The following is an 18,471-nucleotide window of genomic DNA, read 5'->3' on the forward strand; positions in this document are numbered from 1 at the left end:
CTCCTCCTCCTCCTCCTCCTCCTTCTCTCAGTCATTGGACCGAGTCAATCGGAAGAGCAATTGCCTTCCTCCTCACCCTTCGAGTTTTGGGCTTGGGGCCCTCTGACCGAGAGGCAGTTTTTCGCTTCTTATCTTTCACCGGTTTCGGGATCGGGAACTTGGTTCCTTCTTCACCGCTCGAAGGCCTCAAAACAGCGTCCTTGGTTACACCTGCATGAAAGGAAATCGGTAACGAATGGAGCATAAATAACACTTCGAAGGAAACGAGAAGTAAAACCTTACCATGATTCTTGGCTTCCCATCTACCTTTTTCCAAATCACGCCAAGCGCATTCGGGATAAGAGGAAGTCGAGGCTAACTTTCGAACCCAATCCTCGAGGTCGAGGCACCGCTTGTGGCATCCAAGGGGCAACTATATATCGGGAAGAGACATCAGAAAAAATCGGGAAAGGATACGAAAAGCAACGTCTTATGAGAACCACTTACGGTCGAAATTCCATTCCTCAGGGAACGACATCTTCTCTTCCGGAATAAGGTCACGGGTCCTCACCTGAATATAATGCCCCATCCAACCCCGATCCTTGTCTTCGTCGATGCTCGACATCAAAGCCTTCGATGCCCGACGATGAAGTCTGATTAATTCTCGAAAGATTTGAGGCCGATACAACCGTATGAGGTGATTCAGAGAAAAATCTAGCCCCCCAGCTTTGATGGAGAAGAAGCGAAGTAGGATTACTATACGCCATAGAGAGGGATGAATTTGACCGAGGGTGACCTGATATCTTTTGCAAAAATCAATGATCACCGGGTCGACCGGACCCAACGTGAAGGGATAAGTGTAAACACTTAAAAACCCCTCCACATGGGTGATGCCGCTCTCTTCGGGGGATGAAATTTGCAACACAACCTCGGAACACCAGTTGCAGTCTTTTCTAACGGCATCGAGATGACCCTATGTTATAGAGCACATATACATTAACACGTGCTCGTATCGACCTGGGACGTATGAAGGATTCTCAACCTTAAAATCGATCTTCAGAGTACACGGGCCGGGAACGTAGTCATAGGTGGACGGCTCCACCGGCGCCTTGTCGCCGGACGGCCGTGAAGAAGAAGCTTTCTCCTTCTGAGGTACAACTTTCGAAGTTTTGGCCATTGATATGAGAGGAAGAAAGACAAAGGAAAATGAAAAATTAATGACACCAAAACTCTGGTAGCGGCGAGAAAGAAAAGATGAGAAATTTTGGGGGAGTGAATGCGTAAAAGTGGTAAATGTTATATGGAAGAGTTATTTATAGGATCGCATCATGACAGTTCAATATCAGAGGTGACTGGCCGCCATCTAACAAACATTAAATACCTTGAAATGCTAAATCGATGGGACAACTATCACATACGTCATAATCGATCCATGTTGAAAAGTCGGCTTATGATCCGATTGAACCACCAAAAATCACATCGATTCTCACTGCATCCTTCGTGAGAAACGAGGGGACTATTTGTATACAGTGGAGATAGATTTCGGCCTTCCTACATTCGATCGAGTTTATGTGGTAAGAAGTCGGAGTGAGATTTTGGGAGTGAGTTCTGAAGTCAGTACTAACCAGCCTCGAGTCCGAAGGTTGCTCGAGGAGTCGGCTCGATAACCTTATCGAGCCCATGACCGAATCGATCCGCAAGGCACTACTTCGAGGTCGGAAATGCGCGACGCCCATCCCGAAGGGCGAACTCGAGCCAAGACCGAAAGGCTCGACCCAGTAACGAGTTCGAGCCAGTATCGGGCTCACATACAAGAGCCGTTGCAAACGCACCAAGAGAGAGAATCTTGGCGGGAATCGAGGAAGAGACAAATCATCATGGATTCTCCATTATATGCTTTATTTATTATTTTTTATAATGACCCTTGTAAGCTAAAGGGGGAGAAAAAAGGAAAACAGACGGAATAGATTGGAACAAAAAGATCTTTTCTCATATACAAAGATATCTCCTTGTGCCCGTTTTACTGAATCTTATTCATTCTTTTTGTTCATCATTGTCGTCCGCATAATCAAAATACTTGTATTGTTATCTTTATATCAAAGGAAATTTACGTATCCTTAGAACCATATACAAATTTAACATTATCCGATTTTTCGGGTAAACCCGTATGAAGCCATGAAGTGCTCTAGCCTCGTGTCTTTTTGCTTATACCATTCCAGTCTAATTGTAATCAATTAATATCTAATGAGGCAAAAGCAAAAATTGATTCACGTTAATATCTTATTCTAGCTTGGTGAGTTCCATCTTTGTGCTCTTTGGAGATTTTAATTTTCATGTTTTACGATTCTTTGTGAGTTTTACCAAGTTAATTTGTATTTTTGTATTTTTTTCTCGCCAAGTATTATTAGGCACAAAAATACTTTGTCTTTGTGAGACTTCTTCGCTCCGACACTTATATCTTGACATACTATTTTATTAATTCAGTGATGGTATAATTGATAGATGACAAATTTATCTCTAAGTTAATCTAAATTTATCTTGAGATTTTTAAGTTTGCTTTGCATTTAAAGAAAAACATATCACAATACATAGTAGAACTTGAAATCCAATAGATGTATCAAGCCTAACTTCACTTTTATTTTCGTGATCCTTTTCGTAAACTTGACCTTTTAGATTTCAATAAAAATGTATCTGCAATTCTTTGCTTGAGGTATAATCTTGAGAGAAAGGTTATTTATTTTCGGAGCGGTGATATATTAAAATTTTAAGTTTATTTTATTTTTTCAAGTTTAGATAGACTTTATATTTGCAATACGAGGATCAAGTCTCAAGATTATAGATAAGAAAGAGTGATTATTGGTCTAGGAACAAACATCTTCGAGAGGATTGTTATTGCTAGAGACCAGGAATAATGTCATGTAAACAAAATCATAAGTTATATTGTGGACGAACTAAAGAAATGAGGGGTCATTCTTTTGCATTGGATTTTTTGATCATTATGGACAAAAAGGTAACTAGGCTAGCTAGCTTAGTTTTTATTTTCTTCAAGAATTTTTATACTGTATGTCTTAGTGAAAAGAGTTCATTACAAGATAATTTTTATAATAATTTAGAATTGATACATAAATTATTTTTTCTTGTATACAAACCAAACTACTCTTACAAAAAAGGAAAGAAAACAACATCTATTATTTTTTTCTAGCAAATTTGAAGTATTAGTTTGTCAACACAACCTGTTTTAGTTTGTATATTAACATGTTATTTTGAAGTTTCACATATTTATACGAGAAACACGTGCATTGCACGTGTCCAAAAACTAGTTTGGTATGTATATACTATACATACTTGCATAATGCAGATTTTAAATTACAACATAAATATAAAATATTATTGTTATTCTCATATCATTACTTCATGAACCAAGATGAAATATAGTGACGATGAGAAAATTTAAACTTTGAAGTATTTTTCAATTTTCTCCCCTCAAAATAAGACTGACCAAAGAACATGATTGGCGGCAACTAAAAAGTAAAAACATGGCACACAGAGGAAATAAAAACCAAGAAGAAAAAGGGAAACAATTGAAGTTGATACGCATATTGCTTCATTCTCTCCTGATTTTACCCTAAAATCTAAGTCGGAAGTAGTGTTTCCTCAGTGTAAGCAATCTCCTTTGCTTCTTTTGTTTGTTTATTCCCCGATTTTTTTATTCATTTACAATGTATGTTGCGTAATATACGTTCTTTCAGTTAATTTTTGCACTCCAATACAACGGGTTTTACTAGAACCCTGATATGGATTGTACTTGTTTTGTTGGATTTGATTCCATATAAACCATACTGTTTTGACCAGTTGTATAAAAGCCCAAGCTCGAGAAAAGATGACCAAGCTGAACTGAAAAATTGAGCCATTATTGTAGTCTGTGGGTATCATTTTTATACTATGCTGAAATTTCAGGTTGCAAATGGGAAAGGAAGGCGAGGAATTGACAGAGCAAGAGACTGCCATATATGATCGTCAGATTAGGGTTTGGGGTGTCGATGCTCAGCGAAGGTATTCGTTTTTCTCATTTACACAGGCAACCAGTAAGATAATGCATCACAAATAGACGGTTGTTAGGGATATATGTTTACTTACATAATACATGTATCTTAGTTTAGCATCCTTATAACTGGTGATAATAGGGAAGTAAATGTTCTTGGTACTTGTGCACTTATCGTGGTATGTAACCTTATACAGTGTTTATATTGTTGTTGATAGTGTGAACATTCTTTACACTGTGAGTGTATACTTTTCAAAGTTACCTCTTAACATATGTCAAAAAGCAAGGTCCTCATAGCTGTGTAGAAACACTTTTAATAGCTGAATGAGAATGAAGATGATAAAATAACCAATACAAAATAAGGTAATTTGAAGATTGTTTATGATGATCAGATGCGGGTTGTCCCGCTTTCCATTAGGAATGGCAATGCAGCAGGACATGGTGGGGGCGGAGCGGGGAAAGGTAAAGCCTTAATGGGGCGAGACGGGAGAATACTTAAGTGGAGCAGGGTAGGAACAAAAATTGAATTATGAAAAATGTATAGTGAGGTTGGATATGGGTAGGTCAAGTTTAAACTCAGTTTCATTGCACTTCACGACACAAAGCCTCGTTCTCCATTTCTCTACTCTCTCTCTACTTCTTCGTTGTTAAGCCATCTTCGGCTCGTCTACACTCTCAGGTGAGGACATGGGGTAATGACTTGACTTTATTCAGCAAGTGTTTTCCAGTTTGTTGGTTTTGTTAATTACTTGGTGGAGTGTAATCGGGTAAAGCGATTAATAGGTGGATCATGAGAAATTGAGAATTTAGGAAATGAGAACATAGTGTTCCTATTTTGTATTGTTCTTGTTAAACCCACAAAGCTAAGGAGAGTAGTTAATACTCTATAAAGATTTCTAAAAACCGTAACATACATTGGGTTTTACCTTGTGACTGTAGGTTTGGGTTAAAATTGTGGTAGGTCAAGGCATTACATGTCCTGCCCTGCTTTACCTATCCTATTTGTCATCTCTACTTCCCATTACTCTCCTTTCTTGAGTTGTAAGTCTTTTTTACTTGGTCTGGCTCGATCATTCCATGCGACTGCCAACTAGCACTTCAAAAGGCGAAACTCTCCATCGTAGTTTGGTGAGCTATCGATGAGATTCAGTAGAGATTGATGCTTCAAATTGCAAACACTCTTGTTGGATTTTAGCACGTGAGTTGTTCTTCTACTTTGACTCCAAGTGAGGGTGATTTTCTGTAGACTGCTGAATATTTTCGCCAATCCGAATGCTTCCTTTTTCTTAAACTTAGTTTTGTATGTTAAGGAAGAGGTCAAATTTATTGATTAAGAAGCCTGCTGGTTAGAGAATTTTCAGATGAACAAATATCTATCTTCTTAATATAAGTCATGAAGGTTGAATTTATTAGCTTCTGTACTTTTATAGTTGATTACTCTTCACTGCGCAAATGTCTTATATTTTTCATTTCTTAATCTGACTAAACGAGGCACCCAGATCTTTCATAATCGATACGAACTTAGCTAAAATATAGCAGAATGGAAGTAAGGAATCCATATTGGTGATACCAACTAGTTGTGAGTAAAGATTTCTATGTCCATCAACTAGGCATGGTTGATTGACGTAGCCGACCACAACTAGTCTGAGATCGAGGAGTCGTTGATTGATTGATTGGTTGCACCAAGTGCGCTTGCTAACTGCTACAGATTGGTCACTACTCCATATAAGTTCTCTGTTTAGTGAAAGCTTTCTGGTTGGTCTCATCTATAGTTAAGTGTATATTTCTTCAAAATAAAGCGAGGAGCAAAGGTGTGAAGTTCTTTGTTACATGGACTCCTCAGTTCTTGGCTTACCCTTGTCAAGTTCGTGACTTCGCAAAGGTACCATACTTGGATCTTCCAAAATATACCACAAAAGGCCTACTAAAATTTGATGTAATCGTACACCTACCCGAATCTGATATTTGTACTTAAGTCCATGTAACATATGTAGATTTTAGTCCGGTGTAACTTGTTATGAAAAAAGAGGGACACCCTTGTCTCTTTTAATTTGATATGTGTGCTCATCCTAGTTTCGTATATGACTTACTTTTAATTTAAAAAAACAATATTTATCTTCAAGGGAATGACATATACAAGAATTTTTAGATAGACAGATGGCAGACCATCTAGTTTTTTCATTTTTATAAAATTTTCCACTATTTTATTGCTTATGTCGGGTTGAGCAAATCTCATATATTTGTCAGTGGACTGAAAGGGACTGTTGTTGAGGTACAATTCTACCAGTGATCACTTTTTTGAGTAAATATTTACTTCGATAATATTTTTGTTATCAATAGAACTTCTTAATCGTTTCTTGTTGGTGGAATTGGATTATTCCAAGCTTAAATTGTAAACATCATGATTCTTGGTCATTTGATAGGACACGTTTTTTTTTGAAATGATAACAGGTTTCATTGACATATAGATAAATCTCAGCGCCAAGATAGTGCTGAGAGAAAAGGTCCCTAGTTACAAGACTTCCAAAAATTAAGAGATTGATGAACAAAAACAAGTGGAGAAAAACAAGTCTTGTGGCATTTACAAGGACTCGATGAGATCAACTAGGGAATCTGCATCTTGTACTAAAGCTTCTTTACACCAAAAGTGAAATAAAGATATACAATTCATTTTAATCTTCTGATCAGGATTTGCTGAGTGTTCAAAACATCTGGAGTTCCTTTCCAGCCAGATAGTCCACCAAATGCATGTTGGAATGAGACTCCAACACCTCTTCTGGCTGCTTCCTGTAGCTAAATAGTCCCAACTAGACAGCAAGTCCATAGTCTCTCTAGGCATCACACAGCTTAAGCTTTTCATACTTATGAAAAGGTGCCATAATCTATTGGACACCTGACAATGAAGAAATAGAAGATTGTTTGTTTCGATGGCCCTTCCGCACAGAAAACATTTGGAGCACAGAGGCATTCCTCTTTTCATTAAGCTCTCGTGTGTCAGAACAGCCTGTTTGACCACTAGCCAACAAAACACATTAACTTTTAAAGGGACCTTCAACCTCCAGATGTGCTTCCATATCCAAGCCTCTTGTTGCTGCGAACTTCTGTTTAAAACCTCATATGCAGATTTCACAGTGAAAACTCTTTTGCTATTGTTTTTCCATAACAGTTTGTCCACTTGCTCAGTTGGACCTTTGAAGTTTTGCAAAAGTTTCAGAAGCTCAATTACTTTGATCACCTCCCAATCATTCAGAAATCTTCTGAAGCTTAAATTCCAGCCTTGCTGATTCCAGGTATCATTAATAGAAGCATCTGGCTGCTGCGCTAAAGAGTATAGATCAAGGAAACTGTCTTTTAGTGGAGTATTCCCTATCCAATCATCTTTCCAGAAGAGAGTTTTTGCATCATTGCCCACCTTTATGGAAGAATTGCTCATTAGGTTTTGCCAGAGAGATCTAATAGATCTCCACACACTCATACCATAAGGGCTAGCCACTATACCTGAGCTCCGCTTGCCTTCAGTCCCATATTTTTCACATATCACTTTCCTCCATAGGGCGTGCTCCTCCAATGGGAATCTCCATAGCCATTTCATAAGTAGGCTCTTGTTATGCTGCCTCAAATTTCTGATTCCCAATCCACCTTCCTTCTTGCTAGTCGCGAGAGTTTTCCATTTAACTAGATGGTAGCCTCTTTTCTCTTTATTCCCGTGCCATATAAAGTTCCTCCTCAAAGCATCAATCTTTGTCTCAATACTAACAGGTAGTCGAAAGATTGACATCATGTAGGTGGGAAGGGAGTCTAGTACACTGTTGACTAGTGTGACCCTCCCTCCCAAGGACAGGTAATTGTTCTTCCACCTGGATAACTTCTTTTCACACCTTTCTAGAACCCCATTCCATATCTGGTTGGACTTGCTCTTTGCACCTAGTGGTAGCCCCAAATAGGTGGTAGGAAGAGATCCCACTTCACATCCTAGCGAGCCAGCTAGTCTTTGAGGATCTGTGACCTCATTAACTGTGAAAATCAAGGATTTACTCCAGTTCACATGTAAACCTGAGATGGCCTCGTAAACAGTCAAAATCAATCTCAGGTGAGTAACCTGCTCCTCCTTGGCATCACAAAAAATATAAGTGAGTCATCAGCATAAATAGGACAAGTTTTTATAAAACATTTAGAGCGCCAGATGCTAAAATCAAATTAAGGAACTTCATATTGTATTTAACTCTGTTAACTCTTTTTTCTCCTTTTACTTTCCCAGTTCTGCAAGAATATTGTCTTGGCCGGAGTAGGTAGTTTGACGCTCAATGATGATCGATTTGTAGCAGAAGAGCTACTGTCTGCTAACTTCTTAGTTCCTCCCGATGAAAATATAACCCGCGGGAAATCACTTGCTGAGCTTTGTTGTGAATCACTTAAAGATTTCAACCCCATGGTTTCTGTTTCTGTTGAAAAAGGTTGTTTTTTTTTGTACTGTATCTTATTTATAAACGCTTAAACCTGCATAGTTCTTCTAACTTATCAAGCAACTGCATTTCCACTTTTTATTGTTCTTCAATCTTGTAATGTCTTCTTAAGCTAGGGTAATCTGCCACTATGGGCATATGATCTAAGTTGAATACATGTTGAAATGTGACGTGACAGTGCCGGTGATACAGTCAATTAGTACTTCGGGATAGACTTAGTTGAGAGAAGGTACAGATGTCAAAGGTGGTTTATGAGTTTATCGTTTACCTAAGTTTTGTATGTTGTAATTAGTGTTACTTTCAGTGTATTTTGCATCTATTATCTTATAAATTGGGTTCTAAGGAAAAGCATTCTCAATATGCATCAGATTATAGCTGTTAATGCCAGTCTGCCAAAATGTGATTTGGAGTTGATGTCTACTCTATATGTGGCCGAAATGATTTTTGTCTAAATATATCCAAGAAAGAAATGTATAGAAGTGCTTGTCAATGCCTATAACATTGCTTAGCTGTTCCTTCTTTCTTGTACTCCCATTCCTTCTTTCTTGTACTCCTTTGGGACCACATCTCCTCTCCTGTTTTCTGTTTTTCTTTCATCTGCAGTCATAGCATCATAACCTCTAGATATTGAATCAAGAGATGCTGCTACGTTTACCTCAATGCATGACATTCTGTGCGTCTCTGGGCCCTATAATCTTAGGCTTTATGTCGCTACAAAAAGATTTGGTCACCTGAATCTGAATCAGCTCAGTATCAGTAAAGAAATGTAATGTGCTAACCTACTTCCTTTAAACCTTAATACTCACAGGCATCCCACTTTGACCTCTGTTCTTTGATTTGCATCGAGGTGCTTGATTCTGTTAGGTTATTGTTTTTTTCCTGACACATGTGACTGCTATACATTTGTGCTTATTAAGCTTATCGGCCTATTCAATCTTTTTATACTCTCTGTTAGATAGTTATGAGTAATTAGTCCTAGTCCCATATGTAGTAGGAATATAATATGTATTTTATATAGGGGTTATTCTATCATAGTAAATAGATCAATAATATAATTTTCCCGTGTATTGTTTCTCACATGGTATCAGTGCGTGAGTGAGACACATCCAGGAAAGTAAGACAATCGCCGCGTATCAATTTCCGGCGACTTTCTAGGGCAGATTTACGACAAATCAATTTCTGCTGGTGTTGTGCGAAACCAACACCACCACAAGGTCCCCCAACCCCCGACGGCCAAACTCCAACCAAAATGTCCGGCAGATGACTGCTCACGCGCTCTCACGTGCCGTTCGGAGGTCAGAAATTCCGACGAGATCTACTCCACGCGCCGGTGCGTGGAGCCTTTTCCGACGACTTTTTGAAAAAATTTCCTTGGAACAGTGTCATCGCCCATCAATTCCGAGCATGCCCATCATATTTTCTTTTTATTCCGATCTCTTTTAATTTTTTCCGGCAGCTACAATGATTTTCTCGGCAGAAACAATGTTTCCTTCCCTGTTTTAGTGAGATACAATTGATTATTTTTATTGTTTGTTTTTAGACCTCTCTCCAATCCAACGATGTCTTTGGGGATTTGATGTATTTGGTTCTAAAAACACGGGTTCTGGAAATTAAAGCTTTATGATTATTTTGGAGCCCTTAATGAGAAGTTCAAACTATTTAGCGTGGGCTTGCTCTATTGAATTATGGTGCAGGGGTCAAGATGTTCAAGATCACTTAATCAAAAAAGTTAGTGAGGGTGATGAAAAGGCCAAAGCACTTTGGGAGAAGATCGATGCTCAATTATGTAGTATCTTATGGCGATCTATTGATCCCAAGTTGATGCTCTTGCTTCATCTATTCCAGATATGTCATTTAGTTTGGGAAAAGGCTCGCACTTTATACACTAATGGCATATCTCGCTTCTATGACATGATATTGCGAATGACAGATTTAAAGAAACATGCATTGGATATGTCTACTTATTTGGGATAAGTACAAATAGTCATGGAGGAATTTGAGAAGTTGATGCTAGTTTCTGCTAGTGTGAAAAGCAACAAGAGCAACGACTAGAGACGTTTCTAGTTCTTACACTTGCTGGACTTCCTACTGACCTTGATTTAGCACGCGACCGGATTTTGGCTAGTCCGACTATTCCTACAATTGATGAATTATTCTCTCGATTAATTGTCCTTGCTGCAGCACTCGGTCTCATAGTGATCCCATCACAAACAGTTGACTCCTCTGTTCTCGCATCTCAAACAATGGAAAATCGGACATCTCAGACTATGGAGAATCAACAAGGAGGTCGCTTAGGGAGATCTCGACCCAGGTGTAGTCATTATAATAAACTTGGACACACTCGTGAAGTGTGCTATTCTTTACATGGTCGACCACCAAAAAATACTCATATTGTTCAGACCGAGACTACAGGTAACCAGGGATTTTCTTTATTTGAAGGGGAATATAATGAGTTCCTTCCGTATCGAGCAAGTAAGCGGACATCTCGACAAATAGCCTCAGTTGCTCAGACTGATACTTCTGTTGCTTGTGTTTCCCAATCTAGTACTCTTGGACCGTGTGTCATGGACCACGGCGCTCTTCTGGTCATATCTCTGGTAATAAATCACTTTTGTCGAATATTGTATATTATTGTCTTTTCCCACTGTTACTTTAGCCAATGTGTTCCAAACTAAAGCAAAAGGAGTTGGACAAGCTAATCCCCCATCTTCTGTCACTCTAGATTCCGTTCTTTATGTCCTTGGCTGTCCTTTTAGTTTTGCGTCTGTTAGTCGTTTGACTCGTGCCCTCCATTGTAGTATATATTTTATTGATAATTCTTTTATTATGCAGGACCGCAGTACGGGATAGACGATTGGTACATGGCGTGAATCACAAGACCTTTACTACCTGAACTCACTCAATCCCCCACAACATGTCCTGTTACAGATCTTCTAGACCTAATTCACAGACGTGTAGGACATCCAAGTTTATCCAAGCTTCAAAAAATGATACCTAGTTTGTCTACTTTGTCTAAATTAGATTGTGAGTCGTGTCAGCTTGGGAAACATACGCGAGCCACCTTTCCACGTAGTGTTGAGAGTCGTGCAAAGTCTGCTTTCTTTTTAGTTCATTATGATATGAGTCCTAGTAGAGTTAGTTCAACCTTAGGATTTCGTTTTTTTGTTAGTTTCATTGATGATTATTCAAGATGTACTTGGCTTTTCTTAATGAAAGATCGTTTTGAGTTGTTTTCTATATTCTAGAGTTTCTGTGCTGAAATAAAAAATCAATTTGATGTTTCTATTCACACATTTTGCAGTGATAATGCTTTAGAATATTTATCCTCTCAGTTTCAGTAGTTTATGACTTCTCAAGGAATTATTCATTAGACATCTTGTGCTTATACCCCTCAACAGAATGGGGTTGCGGAGAGAGAATATGCACCTTGTTGAGACTGCTCGCACACTTCTCATTCAGTCTCATGTTCATTTTTGGGGCGATGCAGTTATCACGGCTTGTTACTTGATTAATCGGATGCCTTCATCTCCCATTCAGAATCAAGTCCCGCATTCAGTATTGTTTCCCCATTCACCCTTATACTTTTTTCCCTCTCGTGTTTTTGGGAGCATATGTTTCGTTCATATCTTAGCCCCTGGGAAAGAAAAAGTTAGCTCATCGTGCTCTCAAGTGTATCTTTCTTGGTTATTCTCGTGTTCAAAAGGGATATCGTTGCTACTCACCTTATTTTCGTAGGTACCTTATGTCAGCTGATATCACATTTTTTGAGTCTTGACCTTACTTTACCTCTTCTGACCACTTTGATATATCTGAGGTCTTACCTACTCCGATTCTTGAGGAGTTTACTATAGTTCCATCTACATCCTCAGCTACAAATGTCTTACCCATACCGATCGTTGAGGAGTCTAGTATTGCTCTTCCTATACCCCCAGCCACAAGAACACCACTTTTGACTTATCGTCCGCGTCCAGTATCAGGGCCAGCTGATTCACGTCTTGCACCTGACCCTGCTCCTACTGCGGACTTGTCTCCTCTTAGTCCACTGATTGGACTTCGGAAAGGTATACAGTCCACTCTTAATCCTAATCCGCATTATGTCCGTTTAAGTTATCATTGTTTGTCATCACCTCATTATGCTTTTGTAATTTTTTTTGTCTATTTCCATCCCTAAGTCTAAGGTGAAGTACTGTCTCATCCAAGATGACGACATGCTATGATTGACGAGATGTCTGCTTTATATACGAGTGATACTTGAGAGCTTGTTCTTCTTCTTTCAGGTAAATCTAATGTTGGTTGTCATTGGGTTTATGCAGCCAAAGTAGGTCCGGATGGCCAGGTTGATCGACTTAAGACCCGTCTTGTTGCCAAAGGGTATACTCAGATATTTGGGCTCGATTACAATGATACTTTTTCTCCCATGGATAAAATAGCATCAGTCCGCCTTTTTCTATCTATGGTTGTTCGCCATTGGCTTCTCTATCAGCTGGACATTAAGAATGCTTTTGTTCACGGTGACCATGGGGATGAAGTTTATATGGAGCAACCACCCGATTTTGTTGCTCAGGGGGAGTCTAGTGGCCTTGTATGTCACTTGCGCCAGTCACTCTATGGTAAAGCAATCTCCTCGAGCATGTTTTGGTAAGTTCAGCACAGTTATTCAGGAGTTTGGCATGACTCGTAGTGAAGCTGATCACTCTGTATTTTATCTGCATTCTGCTTCAAATCTCTGTATTTATCTAGTGGTTTATTATGACGATATTGTTTTTACTGGCAATGATCAGGATGGCATTAATAGGTTGAAGCAACATCTCTTTCCGCACTTTCAGACTAAGGATCTGGGCAGATTAAAATATTTTCTGGGTATTGAGGTCGCTCAGTCTAGCTCAGGTATTGTGATCTCACAACGCAAGTATGCCTTAGAGATTCTTGAGGAGACATGAATGACAAGCTGTAGGCCTGTTGACATTCCTATGGATCCAAATTCTAAATTTCTTCCAGGACAGGGAGAGGCGCTTAGCGATCCCGCAAGATATAAGCGGCTGGTTAGTAAATTAAATTACCTCACGGTGACTAGACCTGGCATTTCCTTTCTTGTGAGTGTTGTGAGTTAGTTTATGGATTCTCTCTGAGATAGTTATTGGGATGCAGTTGTCCGCATTCTTCGGTATATAAAATCAGCTCCAGGCAAAGGATTATTATTTGAGGATTGAGGCCATGAGCAGATCGTTGGATACTCAGATGCTGATTGGGCAGGATCACCTTCTGATAGACATTCTATATCTGGATATTATGTTTTAATAGGAGAGTAATTTGGTGTCTTGGAAGAGCAAGAAACATAATGTGGTTGCTCGGTCTAGTGCAGAAGCAGAATATTGAGCAATAGCCATGGCAGTTGTGAGCTAGTTTGGATCAAACAGTTCAAGGAGTTGAAATTTGGTGAAATTAGCTAGATGGAACTTGTGTGTGATAATCAAGCTGTCTATCATATTGCATCATATCCGGTGTTCTATGAGATAACTAAACACATTGAGATTGACTGTCACTTCGTCAGAGAAAAGATACTCTTAGGAGATATTGCTACAAAGTTTGTAAAGTCGAATGATCTGCTTGCAGATTTTTTCACGAAGTCCCTCACTGGTCATCGTATTAGTTACATATGTAACAAGCTCGATACATATGATTTGTATCCACCGGCTTGAGGGGGAGTGTTAGAGAGTTATGTGTAATTAGTCCTAATCCCATATGTAGTAGGAATAGAATGTGTATTATATATAACGCTCATTGTATCATAGTAAATAGATCAATAATATAATTTTCCCGTGTATTATTTCTCATACTCTCAAATCATGGTAAAAGGTGCATTAAGAGAATTCCTAACATGTCGCATCTGACTGAGTTCTTAGATATATTTCCTATTCGGTTTTCATGATATGCAGAGTCAGGGGCATGGTAAGCATTATATATCTATCTCATGTCAGAGTCAAACTGTGTCAAAGTTTTTAAGATTTCATAGACCTTATCTGTATCTGTCTCTCTTAGTCGAACTAGCCACCCCTTGGGAACCGTCTCCCCTTTTACCCTACAATGAAGGGCAATTTCCTAGGACTCATGAGACTCATATACTATATTTTTAGGTGACCTGGCCAACTTCGATGTTGAATTCTTTCAGAAGTTCGATGCTGTTGTCATCAGTTGTTGCTCCCTTTTGACAAAAGTATGGACATTCTTCTTTCTTGTTGAACATAAGATAAGATGGTTTTTCCAATGAAAATTTCAGTCTTTTATAATTTTCCTTTCGATTATGCTCCCTATGCAGAAATCAGTCAATGCAAAGTGTCGCAAGTTGCCAAGGCGTGTCGCATTTTACCATGTAGAATGCCGAGATTCCTGCGGTGAGATATTTGTTGACTTGCAGAATTACAGCTACTCCAAGGTTAGAACCAAATTCATTTCTTTTTTAGGTCCTCTGTGGTTGAGTTGTATTTAGTTCTTGGATAGAGCATCTCTGTGTTTAATGATTATACAGCTTGTGTTATCTTCTTTTGACCCTTTTGTTCAGTTCGATCTAGTCCTTTCCACACATTTGTGTATTTTATCTTGAGGGCCACTTGCTTATCATATAGCTAAATCTGAAGGAATCTCTTAAATCTCTTCTTATCACTTCTGCAGAAAAAGAATGAAGAAACAATTGAATGCCAACTACACTGTCCGAGTTTTGAGGTGTGACTTCATCAAAGCCATTAACAAAGAAAATGTTTTCTTGTTTAGCTGTTGTGCTGTTTTACATAATTGTATCGTTGAGATTATGTCTTCTCATCCTTCGTTTGTTTTAAAGATTTCAGTCTCAGCGAATCTCAGATATGTCGAAGTCATCCGTTTGATTTTCTTTTTCAACTTAAGGTAATGACAACTATATCTGCCTAGCAGATAATGAATAAAAGGTGATTTGAGCTAGTTATTATTTCATACTTCATAGCTGAAACCTTATGGACCTCTATATGTCGCTTCTAAACAGATCAATTTGCTCCAGTCCAGCTGCATGATTGTTTATATCATTGCCTAAAGTCTATGATGTTTTCATTTCTTGATTTTCCCTTTCGATCTTGTTTCAGCACTATTTTTTGTTAAGCACCATTCGAAGTGTTTGGTGGTTAATAATCCATCTGCTTAACATTTTAACATTTATATGGTAGCTTTGAAGCTTGTCACTAGTATCTGGCAGCTTTTAAATGGAAACAATTAGCTGCATATGTGATATTCCATAGAGTTGGCAAAGTTTTTGGTGAGTGTAACCTTGTCATTTCAAAGTAACAAGAACCTCCTAACATTCTGTCTAGATAGAGTAGTTTAAGGAAGACTTAATTCGCCCGAGAGACAACACCCTTCCAATTTGCATTATCAGTTTCATTGATGAATACCTCATCCCCTATTTGTGAGGGGTCTAATGCGACTTGTCTCTCATCACTGCCATTTTCTTCACAACCATCACCCGACATCAAATAATCCACCTAAACTTGTTTTCATGTCCAGTTTCAGCACTGATGAAGTCCTGCAACACCATTTCAGACATAAATATGGACATAATGATTGGATCTGGATTTAAAATCCTAAAGGATCTCATACTCCCAAAAAAATAAGAGAAGATGTATGGAATTCGTTGGAACAGGTAGAGTTTTAAAGGCAATTATGCGTTAAAGAGAGACAGCAATGCAACATATGCTAAAGATTCCTGTAATCCCCTTTAACTTTCTAAATTAAATATAAATGGTTGAGTTACTAAATCTGATGGTTTCTTAACCTGAAGTTAATATGGTTTCCGTGTTGCAGAGTATTTTATAAGTTTTTCATTTGAATTGGCAATTGCCTTACCTAAACTTCTGCAGGAAGCCATTGCAGTCCCGTGGAGATCTCTACCCAAGAGAATGACAAAGCTATACTTTGCCATGAGAGGTAAACTGTATTACTCAGGTTCTTGTAATTTTTTATGCATATTTACAGATGTTCTCTAAATACAGACTTTCGCTATCTGCTACCTCCTGGTGCATGAAGGTCAACGGGAATTTCAGCTATATAGTAACAAGAACAGGAGAGAGATCAGTGGGTTGCAGTCAGACTCAATCCCAATGTGGCATGTTTAAGTTCTCAGGATCGTTGCTTCTGCTTTGATACATTAGGATTATAGAAACTGAACCGATGTGCTTACCTTCAGAGAGGATGCAGTGTCAATCACAGGCTGTTTCCTAGTCTCTCCACTCCCCCTTCCCCCAACCACCATTTTTCTTATCCACAAGATCATATTACGAGATAAGAACTGACTATTTGTGGGGTTCAAATACTATGTAGTAGCTTTCTGCGAGAAAACATCAATTACTAACCTTGGGAAAAATTTGAGATACTTGACAGGGTGCTCTATACAATTACTATTTTTGTGTTCTTCAGCATCCTATGATATTTGTGGTCTTCAAATTGCAGATGTATATTATCTGTTTTAATTATAGCACAGTGGTAGCAGTCCTTGGAAATATTCAACTTTTTGGTAGCCTGGACGTCAAAAATACTTTAATTAGCTATCTTGGTGTTTGTTTTTGTTGAAGTGTGTGACCATCTCATCCAAAAGCTTAAGCTGTTAGAGAGAACACACTTTTATTTACTTAAATATTCTTCAACACGCCCCCTCACGTGCGGGCGTGATTCTTTTTGATGAGCCAAGCATGTGGAAATTCTTTTTGATATTGGGTGGCGGTGAGACTCGAACCCAAGACCTCAGCCTGCTCTAATACCATGTTGAAGTGTGTGACCATTTCATCTAAAAACTTAAGCTGTTAGAAAGAGAAATAGACTTTTATTTACTTAATTATGCCTTCAGCAGTCTTTCACGAAGACTGAAAGTGGTAATGGTGACAAAGTGATAGGAAGCCCATGATTGTGTATTTTGATACATGACCTAAGTGCAACAAAACTTACTTAAATTGTCCCTTGACTTTGTGAATGGTAATTTTTTTGCAGTCATCGAGAGGTTTGAAGTGCTTGAAAGGTGCAATCCTGGAGATACTTGTGCGGATGACCTTCCGAATGTTTTGAAGTTGAGGAAGGAACTATGTGAGGCGCAGGTATATACCAGGAAATCAAGTATATTAATGTAAAATGCATTTCCTCCAAGTCCTTAACAGAATTGCCTCTTGATTTGCAGTGCATAAATGAATCTCAGATCCCAGATTCTCTCCTAGAAAGGTTGTTAGCATCTGAACATGAATTTCCTCCAGTTTGTGCCATTGTGGGAGGAGTCCTTGTACAGGTGATTATGCTGCTGTCTTGTTCATTTGGTACCTCTTGACATTTTTCGCTGATGTGTTCAAATTTTTATCCTTGTAGGAGGTTATTAAAGCAATATCTGGAAAAGGGGATCCCCTTAAAAACATTTTCTTCTTTGATGCCACAGACGGTAAAGGGATAATAGAGGACATATCTAATGTCAACAGCTGAGGAGCTAGGAATTCTATTCAGGATGATCAATGGCTTGTGGTGAATACTGTTTAACATATGCTAACCTTATTTGTGGATTTGTCTAATTGTCTCCTACGGATAACCATATTTGATTACTCCAAATATGACTTAGTTCACCTTATGAGGTTAATCTGATTGCTGTTTAGTTCAACATATGATCTGGTTTTACTTATTATTCAAACATGATAGTGTTAGTATATATATAAAAAAAAAATGCAGAAAAAGCTTTTAGCTACCAAAAATAACTTATGGATTATTAAAAAACTGTTTGATTAATGAATAGTGTTGTTGCCCTTTTGAATAAGACGAAGGGGAAGATCTTTTGGTGGAGTGGAACTTTGAATATTAGAAAGTGGTGCAAGGTGAAGTTGTGACCATAAAGCTACAACTTTCATCATCTCCCTTTTGCCCTTTTTGCTGATTAGTAGCTTTATGGATGATAGTGATGAACTGCTTCGTCATGTGTTCTGAGAAGAACAATAA

General features: G+C 38.5%; 1 protein-coding gene across 2 annotated transcripts; it reads left to right on the forward strand.

Annotated features, from left to right (window-relative positions):
- Positions 1-3,416: 3,416 nt before the first annotated feature.
- On the forward strand, positions 3,417-18,141 carry LOC104091268 (SUMO-activating enzyme subunit 1B-1-like). Of its 2 annotated transcripts, XM_070177455.1 has the most exons (11): positions 3,418-3,638; positions 3,937-4,038; positions 6,248-6,293; positions 8,280-8,475; positions 14,619-14,698; positions 14,801-14,917; positions 15,154-15,204; positions 16,368-16,434; positions 17,491-17,594; positions 17,675-17,779; positions 17,857-18,141. In XM_070177455.1, the coding sequence occupies exons 2-11, from the start codon at positions 3,944-3,946 to the stop codon at positions 17,965-17,967; spliced, it is 972 nt and encodes a 323-aa protein (XP_070033556.1). In that variant the 5' UTR covers positions 3,418-3,638; positions 3,937-3,943; the 3' UTR covers positions 17,968-18,141. The 2 variants fall into 2 exon arrangements, with proteins under 2 accessions (XP_070033557.1, XP_070033556.1); XM_070177456.1 differs by lacking the exon at positions 15,154-15,204 and having other exon boundaries at positions 3,417-3,638.
- The last annotated feature ends 330 nt before the right edge of the window (positions 18,142-18,471 follow it).

The sequence above is a fragment of the Nicotiana tomentosiformis genome, chromosome 6 (genome assembly GCF_000390325.3).
Source record: "Nicotiana tomentosiformis chromosome 6, ASM39032v3, whole genome shotgun sequence".
NCBI classification, from domain to species: Eukaryota; Viridiplantae; Streptophyta; class Magnoliopsida; order Solanales; family Solanaceae; genus Nicotiana; species Nicotiana tomentosiformis.